At 42.0% G+C, this 21388-nt stretch overlaps 2 protein-coding genes across 5 annotated transcripts in view; one reads left to right on the forward strand and one right to left on the reverse strand.

Annotated features, from left to right (window-relative positions):
- Window positions 1-442: 442 nt before the first annotated feature.
- On the reverse strand, window positions 443-9761 carry dync2i1 (dynein 2 intermediate chain 1). Of its 3 annotated transcripts, none has more exons than XM_053859538.1 (22): window positions 9642-9761; window positions 9421-9474; window positions 8523-9153; window positions 8348-8430; window positions 7910-8119; window positions 6914-6964; window positions 6545-6764; window positions 6379-6472; window positions 6162-6291; window positions 5745-5856; window positions 5581-5669; window positions 5338-5467; window positions 5068-5240; window positions 4402-4564; window positions 3793-3906; window positions 3624-3685; window positions 3491-3542; window positions 2365-2425; window positions 2013-2112; window positions 1580-1711; window positions 758-981; window positions 443-688 (listed from the first exon to the last, which is right to left on the reverse strand). In XM_053859538.1, the coding sequence occupies exons 1-22, from the start codon at window positions 9747-9749 to the stop codon at window positions 523-525; spliced, it is 3159 nt and encodes a 1052-aa protein (XP_053715513.1). In that variant the 5' UTR covers window positions 9750-9761; the 3' UTR covers window positions 443-522. The 3 variants fall into 3 exon arrangements, with proteins under 3 accessions (XP_053715513.1, XP_053715512.1, XP_053715514.1); XM_053859537.1 differs by having other exon boundaries at window positions 6379-6478; XM_053859539.1 differs by having other exon boundaries at window positions 6379-6478; window positions 9427-9474; window positions 9642-9758.
- A 459-nt stretch (window positions 9762-10220) lies between these two features.
- Window positions 10221-21388, forward strand: part of esyt2b (extended synaptotagmin-like protein 2b) — a 31370-nt gene continuing 20202 nt past the window's right edge. For both annotated transcript variants that reach the window (XM_053859540.1, XM_053859541.1), the window contains exons 1-6: window positions 10221-10847; window positions 16699-16740; window positions 17644-17778; window positions 18016-18092; window positions 18363-18435; window positions 21087-21176. In XM_053859540.1, the coding sequence (XP_053715515.1) occupies window positions 10455-10847; window positions 16699-16740; window positions 17644-17778; window positions 18016-18092; window positions 18363-18435; window positions 21087-21176 (810 nt within the window). In that variant the 5' untranslated portion in view covers window positions 10221-10454. The remainder of the gene's footprint in view (window positions 10848-16698; window positions 16741-17643; window positions 17779-18015; window positions 18093-18362; window positions 18436-21086; window positions 21177-21388) is intronic.

Genomic DNA, 21388 nt, shown 5'->3' on the forward strand with positions numbered 1-21388 from the left:
TCCTAAGTTATCCTTCACAGCTCATCCTTTAAGTAGGAAACATCAAGTATATCTGCGACACTGTTCACAAGAACAACTGGGAAGATGTTGGAATTTTAGAAAGATTTCTAAAAGAATTTTAGAAATGGAAGTACTGTGAAAAAGTAGGCGAGGAAGGTGTGAGTGAGGAGGATACTCAAAAAAACCCTTACAATCACCTGCTGTACCACAAGGCTCAACACCAGGACCAACTTTCTTATCTTTTCTTTTCTCTTTGAAATTATCTAAATTTGCGCATATATATATTCCTATCAACCAGTCTTTGGTGGATCAGATCCCAACAGAAATATTAGGAAGTTAATTTAATGAAAGTAATACAAGATGCTAACATGTAGAATTTACCTTTCTTTATTAAAGAAAAGAGAATAACACATTGACATTATGCAAAAGTATTTGGTGTCAATCTGATATTCAATATTTTCTACTAACACATTGATTTGCATCTAAAAGTGTAGTCAAAAATATATATATCTTGGTGGCTAATCAGAGAGTTTCTTTCATTATTCTGTCCAGAGTTTCTTCTTCTGATGGACTTGTGAATGTCCTCGTAAAATGATGCAACTCTATTTTTCCAGATTCATGCGCGAGTGCGACTCCCGAATATGGGTTTTGCTGTGCCGAGTCACCAAACACACACATAGCCGTCACCCTGAGAAGAGGAAGGCGAATACATTATTAATTCAACATGAACTCATGGCTTGTGTCTGTGATGCGTCACCTGTCGGCGCTGATCCGCTCAGTAATGACAGGTTCCGCCTTGCTCTGGAGCAAGTCCCAAATGTAAATGTTGGATGCAGCGTCAAGGACACAGAAGACGGTTGACTTGGTCTGATTCCATTGCAGTGCCACAAGGGCTTCACCCGACGTGCTACTTTTCCACTCAGACAGTGGCTGCTCCTGCCCGACTGTGTGCAGCCTGATGCTTCCATCGCCACACCCAACCTGGGAAATGAGGACAAGTACTGCAATATAACCATCTTTAACATCATGACCACTTATAGCAGCTAGCGTGAATCCTCAAAAGCTCATGCTGCTCCGCACGAGTACTGCCTTTGGTTTGGGTCATGTCAGTCCATGTTGTTCTACATGTCAAGCAAGATGGAGTCACGAACCAGTATAAGAACCTCAAATAACCCACAGTGGAACTTCTTCCGTGCCGTCTGAGGTGACTGGTGAGAACCTCGACACCTGAAACTCTTCCCACCGTGACAGATGATGATTTGTGTCTGCAAACTATCATCGTAAATATTGAACACGTCCTCAGAGGATGCGCTCTTTGATTTGTGAGATATTATTTACTGCCCATTTGGTATCTCCAATGTAATGAATATGTGTAATGAGACGCATATAAATCCAAAGCTTAGTTGGCTGTGGTGCAATGAGAGATGCAGTGATGAGACACCCCACATTGGGTAAGATATGTTGTGGATATATCATATGTGACCCACTAATGTCACAACAGTAAAACCCAAATGTTGCTTTCTTTAACCCATTTGTGTGTAGACAACAAAAAAATCATTTGAAACTGCATGACACTTACCAGGAACATGTCTGGTCTGAATGGAGAAAAGTCAATGGCGCTGACATCAACAGGTCGCACATCAAGATCCATAAAAGTGAAGCTCCTGGGAGAAGCTTTTACTCCATGCATGGTTCTGTGAGTGACCAGACCCTGAGGCAGGACAGCAATTGTCAGTCCTCAAACACAGCTGATCTCCAATAACCTGGATGGTCATGAAGTCATTGCTGTAAGGCTTCAGTAAAATAGTTTCTAGACCAAATCATGGTCCTATATTGCAGAGACAGAGGGAGATTCAAGTATGTGGCCTGGACTGTGTCACTTTCAGCACAAGGGATAGGACATTTTTGCTTTTATTTATTTATATATTTTAATGAAAACAAAAAAGAAAAAAAACACATCAACTATTCTCACTTCATTTGCATTTTGCATTCATGACCAACACTTCACTCACCATGTTTGTGCCTATGAAGAAATGGTTGGCGTCTGTCGGGTGGAACTTTAACTGAAGACACGATGTGGCACCTGTTCCCCCAACATCCCGTGTTGAAGCCCTGTGGACAAAAGCCAAAGTATGAGGTCAAGGGATACATTATTCCCAGAGGAAATCATATCCTTCTTCCATGGAACATGACTCTGGATTGCAGAGCCTGCAGAGGTGAGGTTTCCATCCAACGTGGGGGTGACAAAAACAACAGCACAACAAACAAGACTGGGTCACACAGCAGCTGTGCTCCAATGGGCAACGGCATTGTTGAGGTATTTTGAGCGGGGTGATGATGAACGATCACATTTATCTATCTCACCTCCCAGCCGTTTGACGGGAAGAACTATGAAGTAACTTGACTTTGCCGCCGGGTCTGAGACCTGCAGGAGGAGGAAAAGAGTGAGGCCAAGGTGAAGGGCGTGGGAGGACATGTTGGGGTAAACACAGATATGTCTGGAGTCAGGCAGCGCTTGACACAGCTCTGGTGGCAGGAATGTGTCAAATTTTGGCTGCTGCATTGTTCTGTTGCATGGGGTTCATGCTTCCATGAAACACACATTGAAACTGTCAGGCTGTACAGGACTGTCCATTGTTAACTGCCAATCATTTGTTTATTTATTATCCATCCATACAATATAATTTTTTGAATCCTATATATTATTATCTATTTACATGTGTATTTTATTTATTGTATATGTTTCTATATTATGGGTATTTATTTGTTTGTTATATTTGAATTAATTTATTATTTTTTATTTCATCATGTTGTATGTTTCTATATAATGGTATTTAGCTATTGGTTTTATTTTATTTTATTTATTTATATTTTTAATGCTGCCCTGCAACCCTGAAAAGGACTAAGCGGTAGTTATTTGTGGACGTCTTCGATGTTTCTTGTGTGTCTTTAATGTCTTTGGTATGTGTCAGTGTGTTCGTTGTCAATAGCTGAAAATGAATGAATTTCCCAACCGTGGGACTAATAAAGGCCATCTAATCTAACACAAAACTACAATAGGGGTGTCAACCTGACTCAGGACAGACCCCAAAACATATTTAAATTGTTTGTATTTCCTGCACAAGAACATGTCAAGGACATTTTTTAAGATCAGCCCCCTAAAGTACTTCATTAAAAGGTGAACAGTAATATCAATAAAGCAAACTGCCATTAAAGAGATTAAAATTCCTCCATCAAGGTCGGACAAAGTTGTTACTGCAAAATAAACGAAAAAAAGGAGGGTAGTGAATGAATGGTTCTGAAGTTTTTAATTTGAATGAATTGAAGTCGTGGCAGACATTCATTTCAATGTGTCATTTCAATAAAAACACAAAATGTCTGCCAGATAAAGAACATGATCTCAAAAGGAGAAAGAAGGGTGAGCTCATAAAATAACACTTGTTAACCAATTCCTTCACATTATATTAGAACTTAGCTCCCTGAACTTTACCCAGGTCCGTCTGAGAGCCGGCTTCATTGGAAACAGAAAGCTGCACCACCACCTATCGGACAAACACACAAAACAGTCCATAACTATATCATAACTTTTGTTGTTACAACAACATTTCTTGAAGTATTTTTACCCAGAAATTCAAAACTCCACTTTCATCCAGTGAAGCCAGCTGTAAAGACAAGCCCGCTGACTCTGCAATATAGAGGAGAACACTTACAAGATTGTACAGCCAAAACTGTTTTGCAACTGGATGTGTCACATTTACACATGATGAACGTGTCCCCCGTCTCTAAAAATACCTTCTTCAGATGTCAAAAGTGGGACCTCTGGCCTTCGCACCCCCGCTGCCGTGGAGGGGACAATTTCCAGGGACGTCACACAGGAGAAATGGGCTGCGTTGGCCATCACTGCGTCTATGATGACAGGGTGAGGAGAGACCAGACACCAGCACATAACGCTGTTGATTCATGAGACTTATGCAACTGACGGGATCCTACAGCTCATCTATAGCAGATAAACATGTTGGCTTCTGCTGCCCTGCTGACATGAACGGGTTTTCACATGTTCCAGTGAAACACGCAACCTGCACACCTGTCAGCAGGAGACCAAATTGAGATAAAATAAACATGCACAGCATATCCAGGCTCAGGTTGGAGGAACTGACGATTAGCAGCCTCCTTATGCAATAAATCAAGCGAGAGAGTGACATGGGATATTGCTGGCATGATAAGTCTGCATAGGTAGGTAAACAGTGCACGCCAGCACTAACCACAGCGAATATTTCAAAGCGTGTTTCCAGATCAAAAGCTTCCTAGACAGACACACAGCTGATAACGTGCAGGCCTGACTCGTATACTTATATAAAGCTACTTAAAATTACATCAGCATCCTTTGGTTGATGAACCCACCAGTGCAGAAGGTGGGCTGTCTGATGGTCCACTCCTCTTCTCCGATCTTCAGACGGTGGTGATGACCCGCGTGCTCCCTCAGGTCCCAGAGAGCAACAGAACCAACAGAAGTTCCTGCGAACACCAAACTGGCTTTCCCAGGGCTGAAGCAGCAGCATTGCACCTGATGCCAGAGAAGAAAAATAAACAAAAATATTTTTGTTTATTTATGAAAATAAACCAATCACTGCAGCTCCAGCAGACTTGTGTTCTTGCATTTTAACAGAAGCAATTGATTTTCTACAAATTTCAACCGCCATCATTGACACACGGAATGTGTACTATTGAAAATTATATGCCCACTGCGTGTTCCACAGCAACATGATCAATATGTTTCGACCAAAACAGAGACTTTTGGGGGGGTTCCTTGTCAGCAGCTGTCGGTATCGATTAAAACAGGAAGACAAAGCAGTGTGTATATGAGCGTGTAGGTGTGTGAGTGGGCTTGTTTATTCTGCTTTGTGGAGACCAATTCTTGACAAAACACTGTCCTTGTGAGAACTGTATAGATAACCGGCTGGAACCTCAGAGGTTCACTGACAAGACTGAATGTAGGACAGCAGCAGAAGAAGGGAACTATAGACGCTGCATCTATAATCATCATGCCACTATGCATGGGAAAGTCACCTCAGACTCATAAACAAGGATCTTCTGAGGCCTGGAAGGTTCCCAGATGTTCCAGATACACATGATGGTGCAGCTGTCGAGATGGGAAGTGCTGTGTTCGGATCCTGGCTTGTGAACCGACACCATCATGTGTCTCTGGTCCTTGGAGAAGTGAATCAGGCTTATGTGGCGACCTGCACACAGCGTAAAGGCAGAGGATTTCAGAAAAGCTTCTCTTATTCAACAAACTAAATGGTGATTGAAGTCAGGTCATCTGTTGCTGTGTTGTACCGTGAAGGAAAGGCAATTGGGTGTTGAGATGTAGACCACCGTCGCTGAATGATAACAAGTCTGTTTGAGATGCCTGCTTCTTGAGAGATTTCTTCTCAGCTTGGTCTTCCTCCAGCAGAACAACAGCCACCTACCCATCATAACAGAGATCAGTAGTGCCCAACCATTCCCAGAAGTAATAAGGTAAGCCAAGGATTATTTATGGTTAATCGCACCTAAAAGATTAAAAATAATAAATAATACCTGGGCAGCAGAGCGTAAAAATATTGTCAGGGATTGTGTATCAAACTTCACTTCAGTTTGGGTTTTGTCTTCGGATCTTAAGTTTGGATCTGGAAAATCAGCAAGACAAATATTAAGAAGTGAATAAACAAATAAAGACTCTGACTCTGTTCTTGTTTTCTGACCTCCACAAGCTCCACTGTGCTCTGGAGGATGCTGAGTCCATTTCTCACTGACTTCAATCTCCTCTGTCTGAATGTCCCGCTCAGCGTTATCTTCATTACACTGGACATAAGCCTGAACACACAAATAATCCTAGTTAGTTATCTGGACAAAGAGTCAGCTAAAAAAAAGTTTAGGTAAAAAAAAAAGAGACATAGATAATAGCCATAATAATACACTGGTGAAGACTTCTAGACGTGAGTTTGAATCAATGGCCTGTGTTGTCACACTTTTTCCTTTGAAACACTAACAATGAAAAAACAACACAGAAGGTCTGAGTGAGTTAAAGCAAGTTTGAATTCATCGGTATAAGAGCATTGAAACACAACATAGTGAAATAGAAAATCTGGTTAGACAAAAGAACATGAAGTCTGACCAACCTGCCTGGTGTTGGCACTTCCAAAGCTTCTGATATACATGTCATATTCATTAACAGGCGGCAGATCAAGATGAGAGAAGGTTCGTGAGAAGTCCAGATCGATCAGACGCAGCAGTTCAGTGCTGCGTTTCCTGGAAACAGGTCAACACAGAAAAGGTTCGATTTAAAAAAAAAATCCCTGTTGGTTATCATATGACTGATACAAATACGATACTTACTTTTGTTTAGAGACTGCCATCTTGTTGATTTCTCGTTGTTTAGCTGCCACAAAGTCAATAAACTTCCCATGTTGTGAGCTTTTATGCTTGGAATCTGTGGCTACCACAGGTAGAAGAATTAATAATGACAATACCAACATGAGACAGGAGTTGCTTGAAACTTTACCACTTCCTGACAGTTGCTGTCTTTCCTCGTGTTCTTCATTGGACCTATGTGTAGAAGTTGATCTTCTGACTTGTTGATTCTCCTCATCCATTGCTCTCTGGATAACCTGGATCTCTTCGCTTATTTCAGCCATAGGTTGTGTGGTCTCTTCTTCCAGTCCCCTCTCCTTCTCTTCCTCACTTTCACTTTCATCTACCTCCTCAAAGTCCTCTTCATAATCCTGTTTTCACCAGTGTCACTTTCATTATAATTGGTCACTTTCCTGCATGTTACTACTGCATGTTTAAATAATTTCCAAGCTTATAATCAAGCTCTGGATACTTCATACTGATGCCACATTGTATGAGTGTATAAATGCATTATTCTTACCTCAAAGTCATCCTCATACTCCCGGGCAGTCAAATCTTCCTCATTGGCAAGCTAAAGACAAGAACTCATTATGAAGAAAATATAAACATATATTCTCAATGTGCACAAATTATCATTATACAGTATTTATTATTTTCACTTGTAGTAGCTTTTAGGAGTTTTGATGCAAATGTTACTGGAACAAATTAGCAGAATGTACACAAAGACCAAATGATGAGCAAAAGAAAAACTGTTGCTCACACTGTACCTCAACCACACACAGCACACAGAAGCTACTTTCTGAAGAAACTTCATCGGAAAGGCAAAAACATCACTGAAACTGCTCTTTCAAACAGTAGATATTTTGAATTATATCGTTCATTTATATTCTGTCACTTATTCTCTCGTTGTGACCCAGTGGCTGGAGCTTATCCCAGCTACTTTGGGTGAGAGGCAGGGGACACCCTGAACAGGTCGCTAGCCTATCACAGAGCAAGAGATAGACAACCATTCATACACACATGCGCACATTGGTTTTATGTTTTGTGGGGACCTCTCAATGACGCAGCCTCACACCCTAAACCTAACCATCAAAAACAAATAGCCAACCTTAACCAGGGCCTAGACCAAACTTACCCTAAATTTACCCTAAATTACCAATAATAATGACCAAGCTATTTTGAAGTTTAAGTCCAGGAATTGATGCTTAGGACTTTTGGGGGGTCCATCAAAGGTACCCCACAAGGAGGTGTGCATCCAAGAACTACTCCCCACAAGTATAGTTATATAAGGACAAATATACATGCCAACAGACAACAACAAAACTCAATCAAGAAACTGGAGTGCACGCACTAAACCCACAAAAAAAACAGGGAGAACATATAAAGGACACTCGGAAAGGACTGAGGTCACACCAAGGTGGGAGCGAAAGTTCTTGCTGAGAGGCAGTATCGCTCACCACCAGCATAATATTTTCATATTAATAACATGATATTACTTAAGAAACCAACCACAAACCTCTGTTTTTGAGGGTTCAGTTTCACGTTTCATCTGTGATGATGACTTCTTAGAGCTGTTTTTTCCCTCCTCTTCAACTTCTCTTTCTCTTCTCTCCTTGTGTTTGTCAAATTCACTCAGCTCTCTGTGACTGCGGTGACTTCTAACTTCACTTGACACCTTTGTTTCTATGTACTCTTTGTACTTGTCACCACGTTTTTCTTTGTCTTCCTGAAAACAAATAACAACAGAGGAGATTTGCGATGTTAAAATCATGCATTTTATGATCTCAGTTTATGCAGACAACAAAAAAATCATTCTAGCCTTTTCATCCTCTCATTCCCTCACTGGGGTGACAAGGGGCAGGTGCCTATCCCTGCCACTTGTGGAGCGAGGTGGGGTCGACCTAGCCAGGCTCCAGTCATCACAGTGTATCTATTCATAAGATATAGACCTTACCACTTGGCTGCTTCTGCGATGTCGTCTGTCAATGGACGTCCGTTCTTGTTCCTCTCTATCCTTCCTGCGTTCTTCTTTGTGCACTGAAATGAGAGTTGTTATAATCAGCTTAGTTATGACACCAGCAAGAAAGTAAAACATGTTGTATCAATCACATCAGTATTTAATGATTTACCTTCTTTCTCCCGCCTTTCAGAATGTCTTCTCTTTTCTTTCTCCTCTTTATGTCGTCTTTCTCTTTCACTTCTCTTCATCTCATATTCGTCAATGTTTCTTTCCCGATCTCTGTGCTTTTTATGTTTTTCTGACCGATCCTGTCCAACTTCATCTCTCTCTTCGTGCTTTCTCCTCTCAGACCTGCGTTCTTTGTCTCGTTCCTCTCTCCTTTTTTCCCTCTCCCTCTCTTCCCTCCTTCTACTCTGGTCCCCCTCGTGTCCTCTATCCCTCACTCTGTCTTTCTCCCTATCTCTGTGTCTTTCTCTCTCATGCCTTTCCTCTGTTTGCCTGCGGTGGTCTCTGTGATCCCCGCGCTTGTGCCCATGACGGTTATCACCCACCTCAGATTCATGTCTGCGCTCCCTGTTATCTCCTCCTCTGTCTCTATCTGTTTCCTTTCTTCTGTCTTGTGAAACGTCTTTGTGACGTTCAGCATATCTGTCTATCTGGTCAACATCCCGTCTCTCCCGATGCTTTTCCCTTTCTAGTCGTGAGTCTGGATCACGGTTATGGCGCTCTGTAGACTTAGACACCCTGTGTCTTCTCTCTCCCTCATCCATCTTTCTATTATCTTTTGAACTCCCATCTTCCTGAAAAGAAAAAACAGAATTCAACCCCCAATCAGCACTTCTATATTAACTCACTCACATATTAACTCACTCAAGTTTCCACATATTTATCCACTAAAAGCTGCAGCAGCATTTAACATTGTTTTCATGTTTCATAGTACATTACCAAAGGACTACTTTTATTTCTATAATAGAAATAACTGGAGAATGACATTTAATCTTAAATTTCTACCTGGAACAAATGCCAAACAGAATCCTAAATTTTGCACCAATATACCAAAAACGTACTCTCACATATTTCCTGAGATCCGCTGGTCGCCACGTGTCTTCCTTGGAAAGTCTCTGAATTAAATAAAATATACAGACATTTAAAGAGAAATACACACAAAACACTCGGGTAAACAGAAGAAGTTAGTAGAAACCGCTGTGAACTCGAAGAAACAACTGAAGCCGATACATTGGTCGAAATATGAGGTTTGAGTGAATCCCGAAAAAGTCATCATGAATACCTTCTCATGATGCATGTTCCGTATTTTAACGGTCGACTTCATTTGCCATCCAAAGCCCACTGACGACCACCAGCTCAGCCGCCATGACTGGAAACACCTTCTGGGCATGCGCAGTTGGTGGGATCCAGGGCTACCGCGTCACTTCGGCATGGCAACAGGATTATTAATCAATTTCCGAGAGTTCGTAATCGATCGGTTGTCATAGCGACTATACAAATACATACGCAACCAAATTAAGATTTGGTTGGCGTCTTTCGGACTTATTTGCCTCAGAACTTGGTATATACGTTCTATATGTATTTGATTTAATCATAAATACACGATGCGTCTTTTCTTCACCTGAAAGTTTGGAAGCTGGACTTCCATTGTGCAAAAATATAGCCATTTAAAAAGATGAACTCGGTTAATAAGAATGGTTTCATTTAACTCATACATTACGTGGGACTTGTGACTGATGCGCGGCAATGGGGCATGGTAGTGTAATTGACAGTATTAAACACAAGATGGCAGCGTTTTTCACATGGACGCGCAACCAGCGTGAGCGCTCCGAGCTGGATCTGTGTTTTGGGAAAAGACCGTTCATACCCAGCACGGTCAGCGTGAGTGAGCGTGTCTGTCTCGGCACTTCAATTTAACCAAGAGCATGCGGTCTTTGGTCTCGTCGTGAAGTAAGATGATCGATGTCAACGATCGCTGTTCCAGTGATGGTGAGCAGGTGAGCCGGCATCAGATTCGCCTCTCTGGTCGGAATTACTGGCACATGGGAACGGCTTTGCTGGAGGTAGTCGCCGTTTGAAAGCGGGATACGGAGACATGACAACAGACGGCACGACAGCCGTCCGAGGAGCGCATCCACAGGGCGCCTCTGCGCCCAAAGAGAACGGACACGCCGCGCAGCCCTGCGCCAACTTTCCCCATCCCTCAGCGAGGAGGAACCCGGTCGACGATGCCCCCTTGTCCGCCACCAGCGAGTTAACGCAGACCTGGGTTGACTTTGTGAAAACATTCGTGCTTATTTTCCCTATTTATGTCCTGGGCTATTTTGAGTTCAGCTTTAGTTGGCTGCTGATTGGACTGGTGATCTTGTTCTGGTGGAGGAGAAACACCGGAGGGAAACACAGCCGCCTCAGCAGAGCGCTGGCTTTCTTTGACCGGGAGGAGAGAAGTGTCAAACACCACCTCAGCACCTCCGATCTACCGCCCTGGGTGAGTGTCAAAAGCCTCCGCGGCTGGCCATCTGAGCTATTTCCCTCAGTTGCTCCGAAGATGATTTTGAGTTTCCAGGAACGGAGAATCAGCTGACAGGATTAGGAGATGCAGCAGAGTTGAGCTGTAAAGCTTTGATGGAGCAGCTGTGCCCCCCGCCCCTCCCACCTGCAGCGACATGACTCTGAGTTCCCAAGTCTAAATCCAGCAGGCTACAATGGTGAACCAGATACCATGCTGCAAAGGAAACATGCGCACGGGATCCTGAGATATTTTGGGAGGCGCACTGTTATCTCTTTAACTCCCTTTCACAAGGCAGAGGCCACTGACTCAATACAGACATTACTTGTTGATGCATTCCCCCACTTAGATTTCAGTTTCTGAAAACTGAAAGCAATTTAACACACCTCAGAATTATTACATTGGCTTTGGAGAGCCGTACCACCTAATCTCCGGGGTTTGATGGCCAGCATGTTATAAAAGACATGAGGAACTGAGTTCTGAGACTCTTTAGACGGCATATGCTATTAAGAACAGAAAGTAGGCCACTAGCATGTTGGCTTCTGATGTACCTGCCAATAGTCATCCTTGGACAATGATTCATTTGGCCATGTGGTGGGTTTGTAGGTAGAAGGCTTGTTGATGTATTAACTCATGTACTGCACCTGTGTCTGGCTGGTTTGGAAGGCAAAAGAGGGAACATGACTGTCAAGTACCATGAGCCTGAATCAGACAGATTAAGCAAAGCACAAATGGAAATATATGAAGAGGTTTCAGTATCATGGCAGTGTAAGCCATTTAGGCACACACCATATTTAAGGTGCTCAAAAGGTGAACCAGATTGTGAAATTTGATCCGATAACTCACAAAGCAGCTCATTTGTAAGCTTACAACTAGAATGGCTCATTACAGTCATGGGTCTTTGGAAACATCTGAGACTGCAATGGATGCGCTCACCCGGTGAAGTGTTTCTTATCCAGTTATTACAAGAATCCATGCATTGCTGTCTCTAATTTGTGGCACTCTTGGGTGACATCATTCAAGTGTCAACCTGAGGCTTCAATAATCTACTCGCACTGTGTTTGACTCCTTGTTTGATGAGGCAATCATTTCTACCCAGTTTGCATTGATCTCAGTGTATGAAGCCATCGACAGGCTCTCAATGCGAGGCTTGAATTGCAAGGGGAAGAGATGATGGGGCGTCTCTAGCTCAGTGGGAGTGTGGGAGAGAACTAAAGCCCTCTTTTATCTGTCGGGGTGCAGGTGAGGTCAGGCTGACTACGTTTTCAGCACCGTGCTTCAGAAGCGCCACAATTTAACCAGCTGGCATCGCGTCTGTAACAAAATGTTATTTTTGCTGACACATGGGTGAAAGTTGACAGCCAGTCAGAGGCTCAGTAAACAGAATAGAACACTGCGTGTCTACAGCTCCTTTCAGAGGAAAAAGGAAGAATTGATTAAATCCAATGAAACTGCCTGTGGTCAATTGAAGGGACGAGATTAATTGGCTGCCTGCATGTGCATCTATACTTGAGCAACAGTGAGCCTTCCACAATTCAGGGCTGTTTTTATGCCAATTCCGAACATCCATTTAACATAGTTGACAGTCGCCTGCTCTACTGTGCATTCCACTCACCGCGTGTGAGTCACGTTCCACTAACAGTAACAATCTGGCTATGCAATGAACGTCTCATGGGCCAAGTGAGCGCGCGAGCCGACGGAGCTGTTCTATGTTTGCTTCTATGATTCACCTCAATAGCGCCTCTGCCCTTTGGTAAATGGCGCTGTTTTTGTTGTTGTTCCAATTGTTGCACAATGGCAGTGCAACTGGAAGAAATATGTTTAATACTTGATGTCCCGGGCCGGGCAGTGGGGACAGAACTTATGTTGCTTTCTGCTCAGTTTCTTCGAAATTTGCAGTGAGGAAATTATCCGTTTTACTGTATTCTGTTTAAAAAACAAAATAAAATAAAATAATAATAATATGTGAAATAAAAAATGTATATAATGTTTATTTAACATATTTATTTATCAATTATTTATCTAATGTTTGCAATGTAGCCTGCACTGAGTGAGAAAGAGATGCATTGATATTGATAGAAACTAAAAATGTAAACTGAGCATTGATACCTTGGGGAGGTCCTATTGTGCTTTTTTATGTAGGTTATCTACAGTGAAACATCCTCTTAATTTATTTTGAAATGTGGGATTCCCACCAGGATTTTTCATAGCGGTTCTACAATGTAGTGTCTTTGAAATGTCACACAACAACATTTACGTTTAACTAGAATGAAGTTTGTCACTTGAGTGGTTTCCTAAAAATGAAGCTTGTTGTAATTGGCCTCCCTCAGGAGTGAGATTAACTTTCCTTCTTATCTGAAGAGGCTTGTGAGCCATTTCATTTTCCGTCAGGCTTACTAGCTCCTGAATATATGTTTTATATTTCGCACTTGTTATGCAGATTGAAGAACAATGGAGTGTCCTCAGTAATGAAATGTAACTCACACGTCTTGCAATTTATGCTTCGAAGTGGACATAACTGTGGTCCTGACATTTGAGTGGAGAGGAGAGCCCAGCAGAGATTGTTGGACTGAATTATTAAACACCCTCTTAAATCTGCAGCGTGCCTGAAGATATAGAAACACAAATAACATTTCGCTTCACCCACATTTTTTAGAATGAGGTCACTATGTCAGTGCAAGTGTCTGTTCAGTAATATTATAGGAGCGTCAATCTTGGAGCGACCATCCCAGACCGTCGTGTCAGGACGCTGACAGGAATGCTGAATAAGACTCCCTGAAGAATAGCTCTTCTGAGTGTGTGTGATATCAACACCTCATCCTGAACCTCCTCGAGAACAACAGTCTGCCTTTAATTTCTCCCTGGATGTTTTGGTTTATCCCGAATGAGTTTGCACTGTTGCACACCTTTGTGTCAGCTATTGACTCAGTCCACAACATTCCCAATGAGCAGCGCTGAATCGATGTGGCATTGACTTCAGTAGATAAACAAGATTTGTCAAACTGCGGTCAGAGAAATTCAGACCCTCATGTGAAAAGGGACATAAATGAAAGGTTGAATTATTGTCAGTTTAGGACTGGCATCATGGCACCGCATGATGTCATAATCTGGTGACACACTAATCCATGGTATTATGTGGCTGATGGCTGTCTTAGTGCCTTGGATGTTTCAGACCATCCGAGGGCGCCCAGAGTTGATGTGTGCAGTAACAGTGTACAAACTTCTCACAGTGGAACGCAGTTTTGCTTTGCTTTCCTCAACCACTGTTCTCTCTGAATGGTTGTGGCACTGGTGTCTACTTGCTGCCAATGCCATGTATGGTTCTCATAGAGTCGATGACATGGTCACATGGAGTCACTGTGGTGGCATTTTCCTGGTCTATGTATTGTGGAGGATCTTAGCCCACCATTATCATCCCCACTAGCTTATCCACTTCCTGCAGTGACATAGTGAGGAAGCAAAGTAATGCAGCCACACTACTGACTACAGCAGAACTCAACTGACCTCCACTGTTGTTTTTCAATTAGATATTTGTCCTGTATTTTTTAAATTGACTTGAACTGTGTTTGAATCACCCAAGCATAGCTCGCGCAGACCAGCAACAATGTGCTGACCGATAAAAAACTATGGAAACCACATGCTTAACTGTCTCATGCAGAAGCTGCCGAGGCATTCTGTAAACTGAAGGTTAAAAATCAATGGGAAAAAAGGCCTAGTTAATCTGTGCCAGTTCTTCTCTGATTTTGCAAATGTTCATATATAATTTTTAAATCCATGTGTTAAATGAAAGAGCTGCTGCAGATCTCCAATGAATCATCAAGTCTTTTGTTGGTCTGCGTTGGTTTAATTAACTTTTCACTTAGTTATTACTGATCATTTCCTTTAAAATTAAATGAATTTTGTTCAAACTGAGAAGTAATAAATGAAATAAGTCCGTATTCAAAAAGACGGACTCCATGTTGGCTGATGGTGAGTGTGGTGGGAAGCCTGCTTTGTAAAGCCGTACACCAGTGTCCTGGCTGTGTGTGTGCTTTGCCTGAGGTCAGTAGAGGGAGTGGGTATGTGATGTGGTGTGAGTGAGTGGGTGAGTGAGCTTAGCAGGTTGAAGATCACGTGTGTTCTCTTCACTCTTCTCCTATATATTGTCTGCAGACTCACAACCCGAGTGGGTTGGTGTCACTGAAAGGGTGGTGTGGGTTGGGTCAAATTCCTCAGAGACAGCTGCACTTTAAGGGCACTTGACTCAAATGCTGTTTGTCTGCACTGCTTAGTTCATCCTGCTCCTTGTGGTCATCTGAGCCTGTGAGGAGTTGTGTGCTAGCATCCCAACACGCATATATCTATGTCTGTGGATCTAATCATAAACTGTTGAAGACCTTCTAATTCTACTCAAAAGCTTTTCAATCTCGGACCAAATGATGACTCAGGCAAAAGAGCTGCCTCCTTTTTGGAACTGTCCAGTCTGAGCTGCTGTGTTAGCATGATTATTTTGATAGTAGCAGCTAACCTCTCAGTATATCCAACCTTTCAGAGAATTATGAATTATTCAATGAAACCACCATTCGAGGAGGAAGCGCACTGGAATCCGACATGCACCCGACACTACCGAGCGCTTCCTTTGATTTTACCGAACACTCATTGCTCAATCGAGCTGCGAACCTCGAGAGGCGTTTCACAAGGTATTTAACATTCCAGGCAGCAGCAGCAGGGAAACCTCTCCACTGACGTACATTTTTATCTTTCTGCAAAAGGGCAGGCATGTCCCAGATGAATGCCAGTGCAATATCAATAATGGTGTCACCACAAAGTTCCACCTTCTTAAAAAGTCTACAATCTCTACCTGTAAAAACAGGATTTTACTGCAAAAACGTGTTGTAAATCAGGAAAACTGCATCAAAAAACATAACGCCAGTCAAAGCAAATTCCCCTAGAAAGGCACTGGGTCAGAACACAGCATATATTCTTTCACTTACACAGATCACTGAGCCAGAGATGGCTCGGTTGTTAGCCATGTAATCTACCTGACCTAAAACACTATAGTCACATTAAAGTTGCTTAATTTCATGTTGGGACTACGCTGCGTTTCAAGGGGTCGTGATTCCCGTTTCACTCGTTCTGACGCTGGACATTTGTGCTGCTGCTGTTAGAAGTAATAGAAGTGAATGACAATTCTTACAAACCCTTCCGAGATCCATTATCAGTTTCATCTAAGTATGTTCATAACTTTTGGCCTGCTTTGTCACAGCACACACCCAGATCAACTCCTGTGATCAAGTTCAAATGTGTAAATATAAGCTCGCTGTGTGACACTAGTGTTGGTAAACAAGACATACTGTATATATGGGATATTTACTGTTTAATCTGAGATATTTCATAAGTAAAAACTTGATCACTGAGTCCTTGGTTTGTATGGGCAGGCCATAATACATTTATGACTATAGATCTAATCCCAATAATTGATTTGTCATTGAATGATACAGCACATTGATTGTGGAAGACGTTGGAGACTGGATATACTGAGCAAAGTCTCTTTTGGCTGTTCTCTGGCATCGAAGCTAATGACATTTCATAATACAGACTGCTTTTAAGCTCAAATGAAGCTCAAATTTCCAAAGTGAATTTAGAAGCCTTTTCCACCTACTAATTAAAACCAACCACTTTTAAATGCAAAAACTAGTTGCTGGTCTAAAGACAAATAAGATTAGAGTCCATTACTTGATTTTTTATGACTTTTCTCAAAAAGCAGGCAGAAGAAAATCATTTCACAAAGTTACTATCTGACTGGAAAAACAAGCAGTGCGGAGACAAACCAAGTCTGTTTTTGTTCCAGGTACACTTCCCTGATGTGGAGCGAGTCGAATGGCTGAACAAGGTAACAGTCGAGCGCCATCCGTCTTCCAGCTCTGCCATTTGTTTCTGTTCTACGGTGTCTTTGAATGTTGTGCTGCAGCAATTTATTTCCGGAGCACTGCGAGACACATGATGAAACCCCACGGCGACACCCAGCATCCTGCTTGGTTTTCCTCAGTGCTCATGTAATTTTCATTTGTTGTGTCGGTGCCTGGCACTCCTGCTACATAGGAACTATTTCCTACTGTGACTTCTAAATACGATGGCGCCATTGAAATGATGAATAATAGAGCGACCTGCAGCAGGTTTCTTTTCATTTATGATTTACATAATCGAGCGTTACAATGAAATAGCGTTCTTTAGCCTTCTGGTTTTTCAAAATGTCTAAAATTAAGATGTCAAAACTCTCACTGACAACAAAGCAACACACACTCTTGTCATCATTTTTTTTAACATGCAATGTTTATTTTGACAAAAAAGTGAGCATTATTTGGCTTTTATATATTATTTGGTGCCACTTCATATAATGGTTTAACTAGTACATTAATTCAAGACATCATAATGCAATATAAAATGCTATGGATCGTTATAATCATGTATGACACGGATTATTAACTATTACAAGATTGAAAATATGAGAGAATAGTTGTTATTTATAATAACTATTATAAGTCTAGTGCTACTTCAGTCTAGATAAAGCTAAGTCTGCAACTTATAATACTTTATGGACATAGTCATATATTCAGAGTACAAACATCCATAGCATCTATAATGCCTTATAAATGAATTATGATGTCTTATGAAGGTACTAACATTTTTAATGTAAAGCGTTACTGTTTATTAATATTAAATTCTAGCATTTTGCACATTATACTGGTCTTGATTTGGTCCAATCCTCCTGTGTTGTTCTTTGTGGTCTGTTCAGACAGTGAAACAGATGTGGCCCTACATCTGCCAGTTTGTGGAGAAACTCTTCCAGGAGAAGATCGAGCCAGCAGTGAAGGCGTCAAACGCACACCTCAGCACCTTCTGTTTCAGCAAGATCGACATCGGAGACAAAGTGAGTGAACATGTGATGCCGAACTATTGACGAAGGCGACCACCGGTAGCAGGTGCTAAAGGGGATCGCTGGTGTGTGTGTGTGCTGCCGACACATGTAGCGGGCTTGTTTTTTAAATAGCTTCCACGAGGAGTCACGGGAGGGGTTGACCTTGTGGTGACCACGTGGAGCGTGGTCAGGTTTGGAGGGGTGTTGATGGACTGTTGAGCTGTAATGTTTCCTTGTGTTGCTGTGTAGCCTGTGAGGGTCAACGGGGTCAAGGTTTATTCTGAAAACGTGGATAAGCGACAGATCATAATGGACCTGCAGGTCAGGTGAGCTGATGCATTATTGACCCATTTGTTTAAGTGATTGCAGAAGATTTTCAATCTAGATTTCATTGTTTGGAATTGCGAAGTCTTATCAAATATGAAAAGAGACAAGGGTGTGGCGAAACCTCAGGAGGCTCACTCTGTGAATAGAGTTTACATTCTGCCTGACATTGTTTTTTTATATTATTTATTTAGATGTTTTTCCTGTAATGTTTAAATGAACATTACAGCTAAACAAAGCTGCAGTTTAACTTGAGCTTTTTCTTTCTGCAGCTTCGTTGGAAACACAGAAATCGACGTGGATATCAAGCGCTACTACTGCAAAGCAGGAATCAAAAGCATCCAGGTGAGGGATTCCCCCTCGTTTTTTTGGCTTCCTTCCATCAGGTTTGTGTTGCGCCACACACAATCACAAATGTTAACTTGATGGAAAAAACATGTCCCCTTGTTTCCTGGCTGTGTGACGTACGGTCGGTGATATTAAATCTTAAGTGATATCCTGCAGGGATTTGAGTGGGCAATTTTGAGGGAACTCATAAAGCTCAATATAAAGTCTGCACCATCTTCGAGGAAGAAGTATTAGTGCTGCACTGTTTCATTAAATAATGATTCACATTGTGCGCTACACATCAAAGAAAACAGCCCCCAAGTGAAGTAAGCATTTCACAAACAAAACAGAAAACAGCAGTTGCACCAAAAAGGATCTTCACAGTTGAATTCTTTTTGATGCGAACCCTTTCAGACAGATCGTCTCACCAGTGACAAAGAATGAGACCTGCATTATTTACATAGCATGCATTCAACCCTCCAACATACTTCCAACACACACTAGACATGGAGAAGCCTGGCCTTCCATTGGTGAAGAGGGTCTGTGCTTGGGGAGAACAGGGCACGAAACGTCAGTAGAAAATGAACTGCTTTATGTATAATACTGTGGTTTCAGTGAGACCTAACCTGGCTGTCACCTAAGTGCTATTTATGTCTGGTAGTATCAGCTTCTAGCACTTGCTTTAAGAGAGGATGTAATTGGGAAGCAACCTTCTTTATTGTTTTTGTTACACTTTTATGCAACTGTGACAAATGATAATGATAAATATGGGGTAAAACAAATGACGCCTGTAATGCTACGGAGCAACTAGCATCTTTAGCCAAAACCCTCTTCATGGCGTTACAGTAGCATAGCTGCTACCAGCATCAAAACTCTTTTTGTATTTCCTGCTTGTGTTTTGTGCAAGGTTACTGCATTCGTGTTCATCTTTACACTTTCAGCTGGACGACATAGTGTGCTGTAAAGTGTAATACACCGTACACTGATTCATTCTCATGGTGGTGAATTCATGGCTGCTGAATCCATAAGCCCACTAACTCAACTAACACCTTTATAGATGATTGTGACAGAGAACTTGAAGATGAAATGATTCTTTGGCATTAACCTTGAGGTACCTTAACATATACTGTGTGTAGGGTATGAAACAGTTATCTTCACCCACATCTGAGTAATTTACTTAAGCTAAGCTTTTATGTTTTTTCCTGATTCTGACTGTAGCCTGCCATTCCTAAAAAACGCATTACGAAAGCTCATTGGATTTAGTTTGTTTTTTTAAGGCAGCACAGCCATGTGATTCTTCCCCAGGTTCATATGAGCTGCTGCTTTATTGACTGACAAATGGATGGGACTCAATTCTCTGCCATTTTTGTAGTCCTTGTCACTAATACACTTCCTTGACCATTTTATTGGACTGCGGAATGTTTCTGAACATGTAATTGGGATGCAGTTATAACTTAATATATAACTTATAACAATTTGTTGTTTCAAAGTTATAACTTCATTTCAGTTTTATTTTGAGGCAAAGCCACTTTATGAGTATGTGATAACAGAAAGAAAAAAACAAAACACGTTCTTCAACTGGAATCCATGTTAAGATCCACTTTTTTTTACTGGAGCAACTGACAGAATTCCCTACTGTCAAGAGTCTTTCAGGGTGTGTCCTTGTTTTTATATTCATGTCCCTCTGAGTTCGGAGCACCTCCCCTGAGACACTTCTTTTATTACGTTCTACCCCAGAGATCTTTCACTGCTCAACGCCCTGTTCCAATTAAGTTTCTCCGTAAAGGCGGCGTGCCCCTCCAGCTCATTATCTAGCTCTTGCTGACTGCCTGCCAGTGTTTGAGTTAATTTACATTCAGCAGAGCAGAAATGTTTGACTGTCACAACAGTTTTTTAATTGATTTGTGCAGAGCAGGGTCGATACTCAGGCTAAGGGTGATAGGAACTGTTGAATCCGCTATAGACGTCTTTATAGAGTTGAGCATAAAGTGAAGAAAACTTCCAACCGCTGGGATTTGGGGATTGACAGGGAATAATGAGTGAATCGGAATGAACAAAGTAGGAAACACGAAATATTATCTTAAAATGGGTCCGAAAATCTGGCCAGGTAAGTCACTAATACCCTTCTTCTTGTAGATCAAATGACGTCCGATCAACATAAGAAGCCTATTGGCCGTCATCCTTCCATCCATCATTTATTTACTCTTCTGAAGCTCCTCATACTGATCAATCGAGCTACCGTTTTCCCAAGATCATCCATTCTTCTATCTTCCTTGTTCCCTTCCATCCTACTGTATCACCATCCTTCCAAACCCCTCCCCCGGACACGCTGGTCCATGATGATGATGAGCCTTCTAGTCTTTCACGTTCGATCCTACTAATCCAAATGCTGCTTGTTTGGAGATAATGCAGAAGATAAACAGGGTTTGTCAATGAGAAAAGCAGCTCCTCATGTATAATCCAATACAACTTCACCACTACAATCTTTGCCAATGGTGCTAACGTGTCATGAAGGATGCTGACAACACAAGGTGTAAAATCAATCTGCGATCGAGTTTCTGACGTGAGATACAGCTGGCCCCTCACAGAGGAATGTTGAGGGGGCTGTGGGGATTCCGCTTGTCTCTCTTTGTTCCTGCTTGTTAACACTCGTGCCTGCTCTGTCGTAGATCCACGGCGTGCTGAGAGTGGTGATGGAACCGTTGCTGGGTGACATGCCTCTCGTCGGAGCCCTGTCGCTGTTCTTCCTCAAGAAGCCTGTGAGTTTTGACACTGACTAGTAAACACAACTAATTTGATTCAATGAGTCGCAACACAATGGGATTTAAATGTGAGTCCTGTCATCACACCGCTCTGCGTCGTCCACAGTGGCGTGTAAAGTGAGCATACCAGTGCATTTCAATGAACTGTGAAGGCATCATAACATCGGCATCATCTTATATAATGTTCGACGGATTCAATTTGAACACCC

The sequence above is a fragment of the Synchiropus splendidus genome, chromosome 3 (assembly GCF_027744825.2).
Source record: "Synchiropus splendidus isolate RoL2022-P1 chromosome 3, RoL_Sspl_1.0, whole genome shotgun sequence".
In the NCBI taxonomy this organism is placed as follows: Eukaryota; Metazoa; Chordata; class Actinopteri; order Syngnathiformes; family Callionymidae; genus Synchiropus; species Synchiropus splendidus.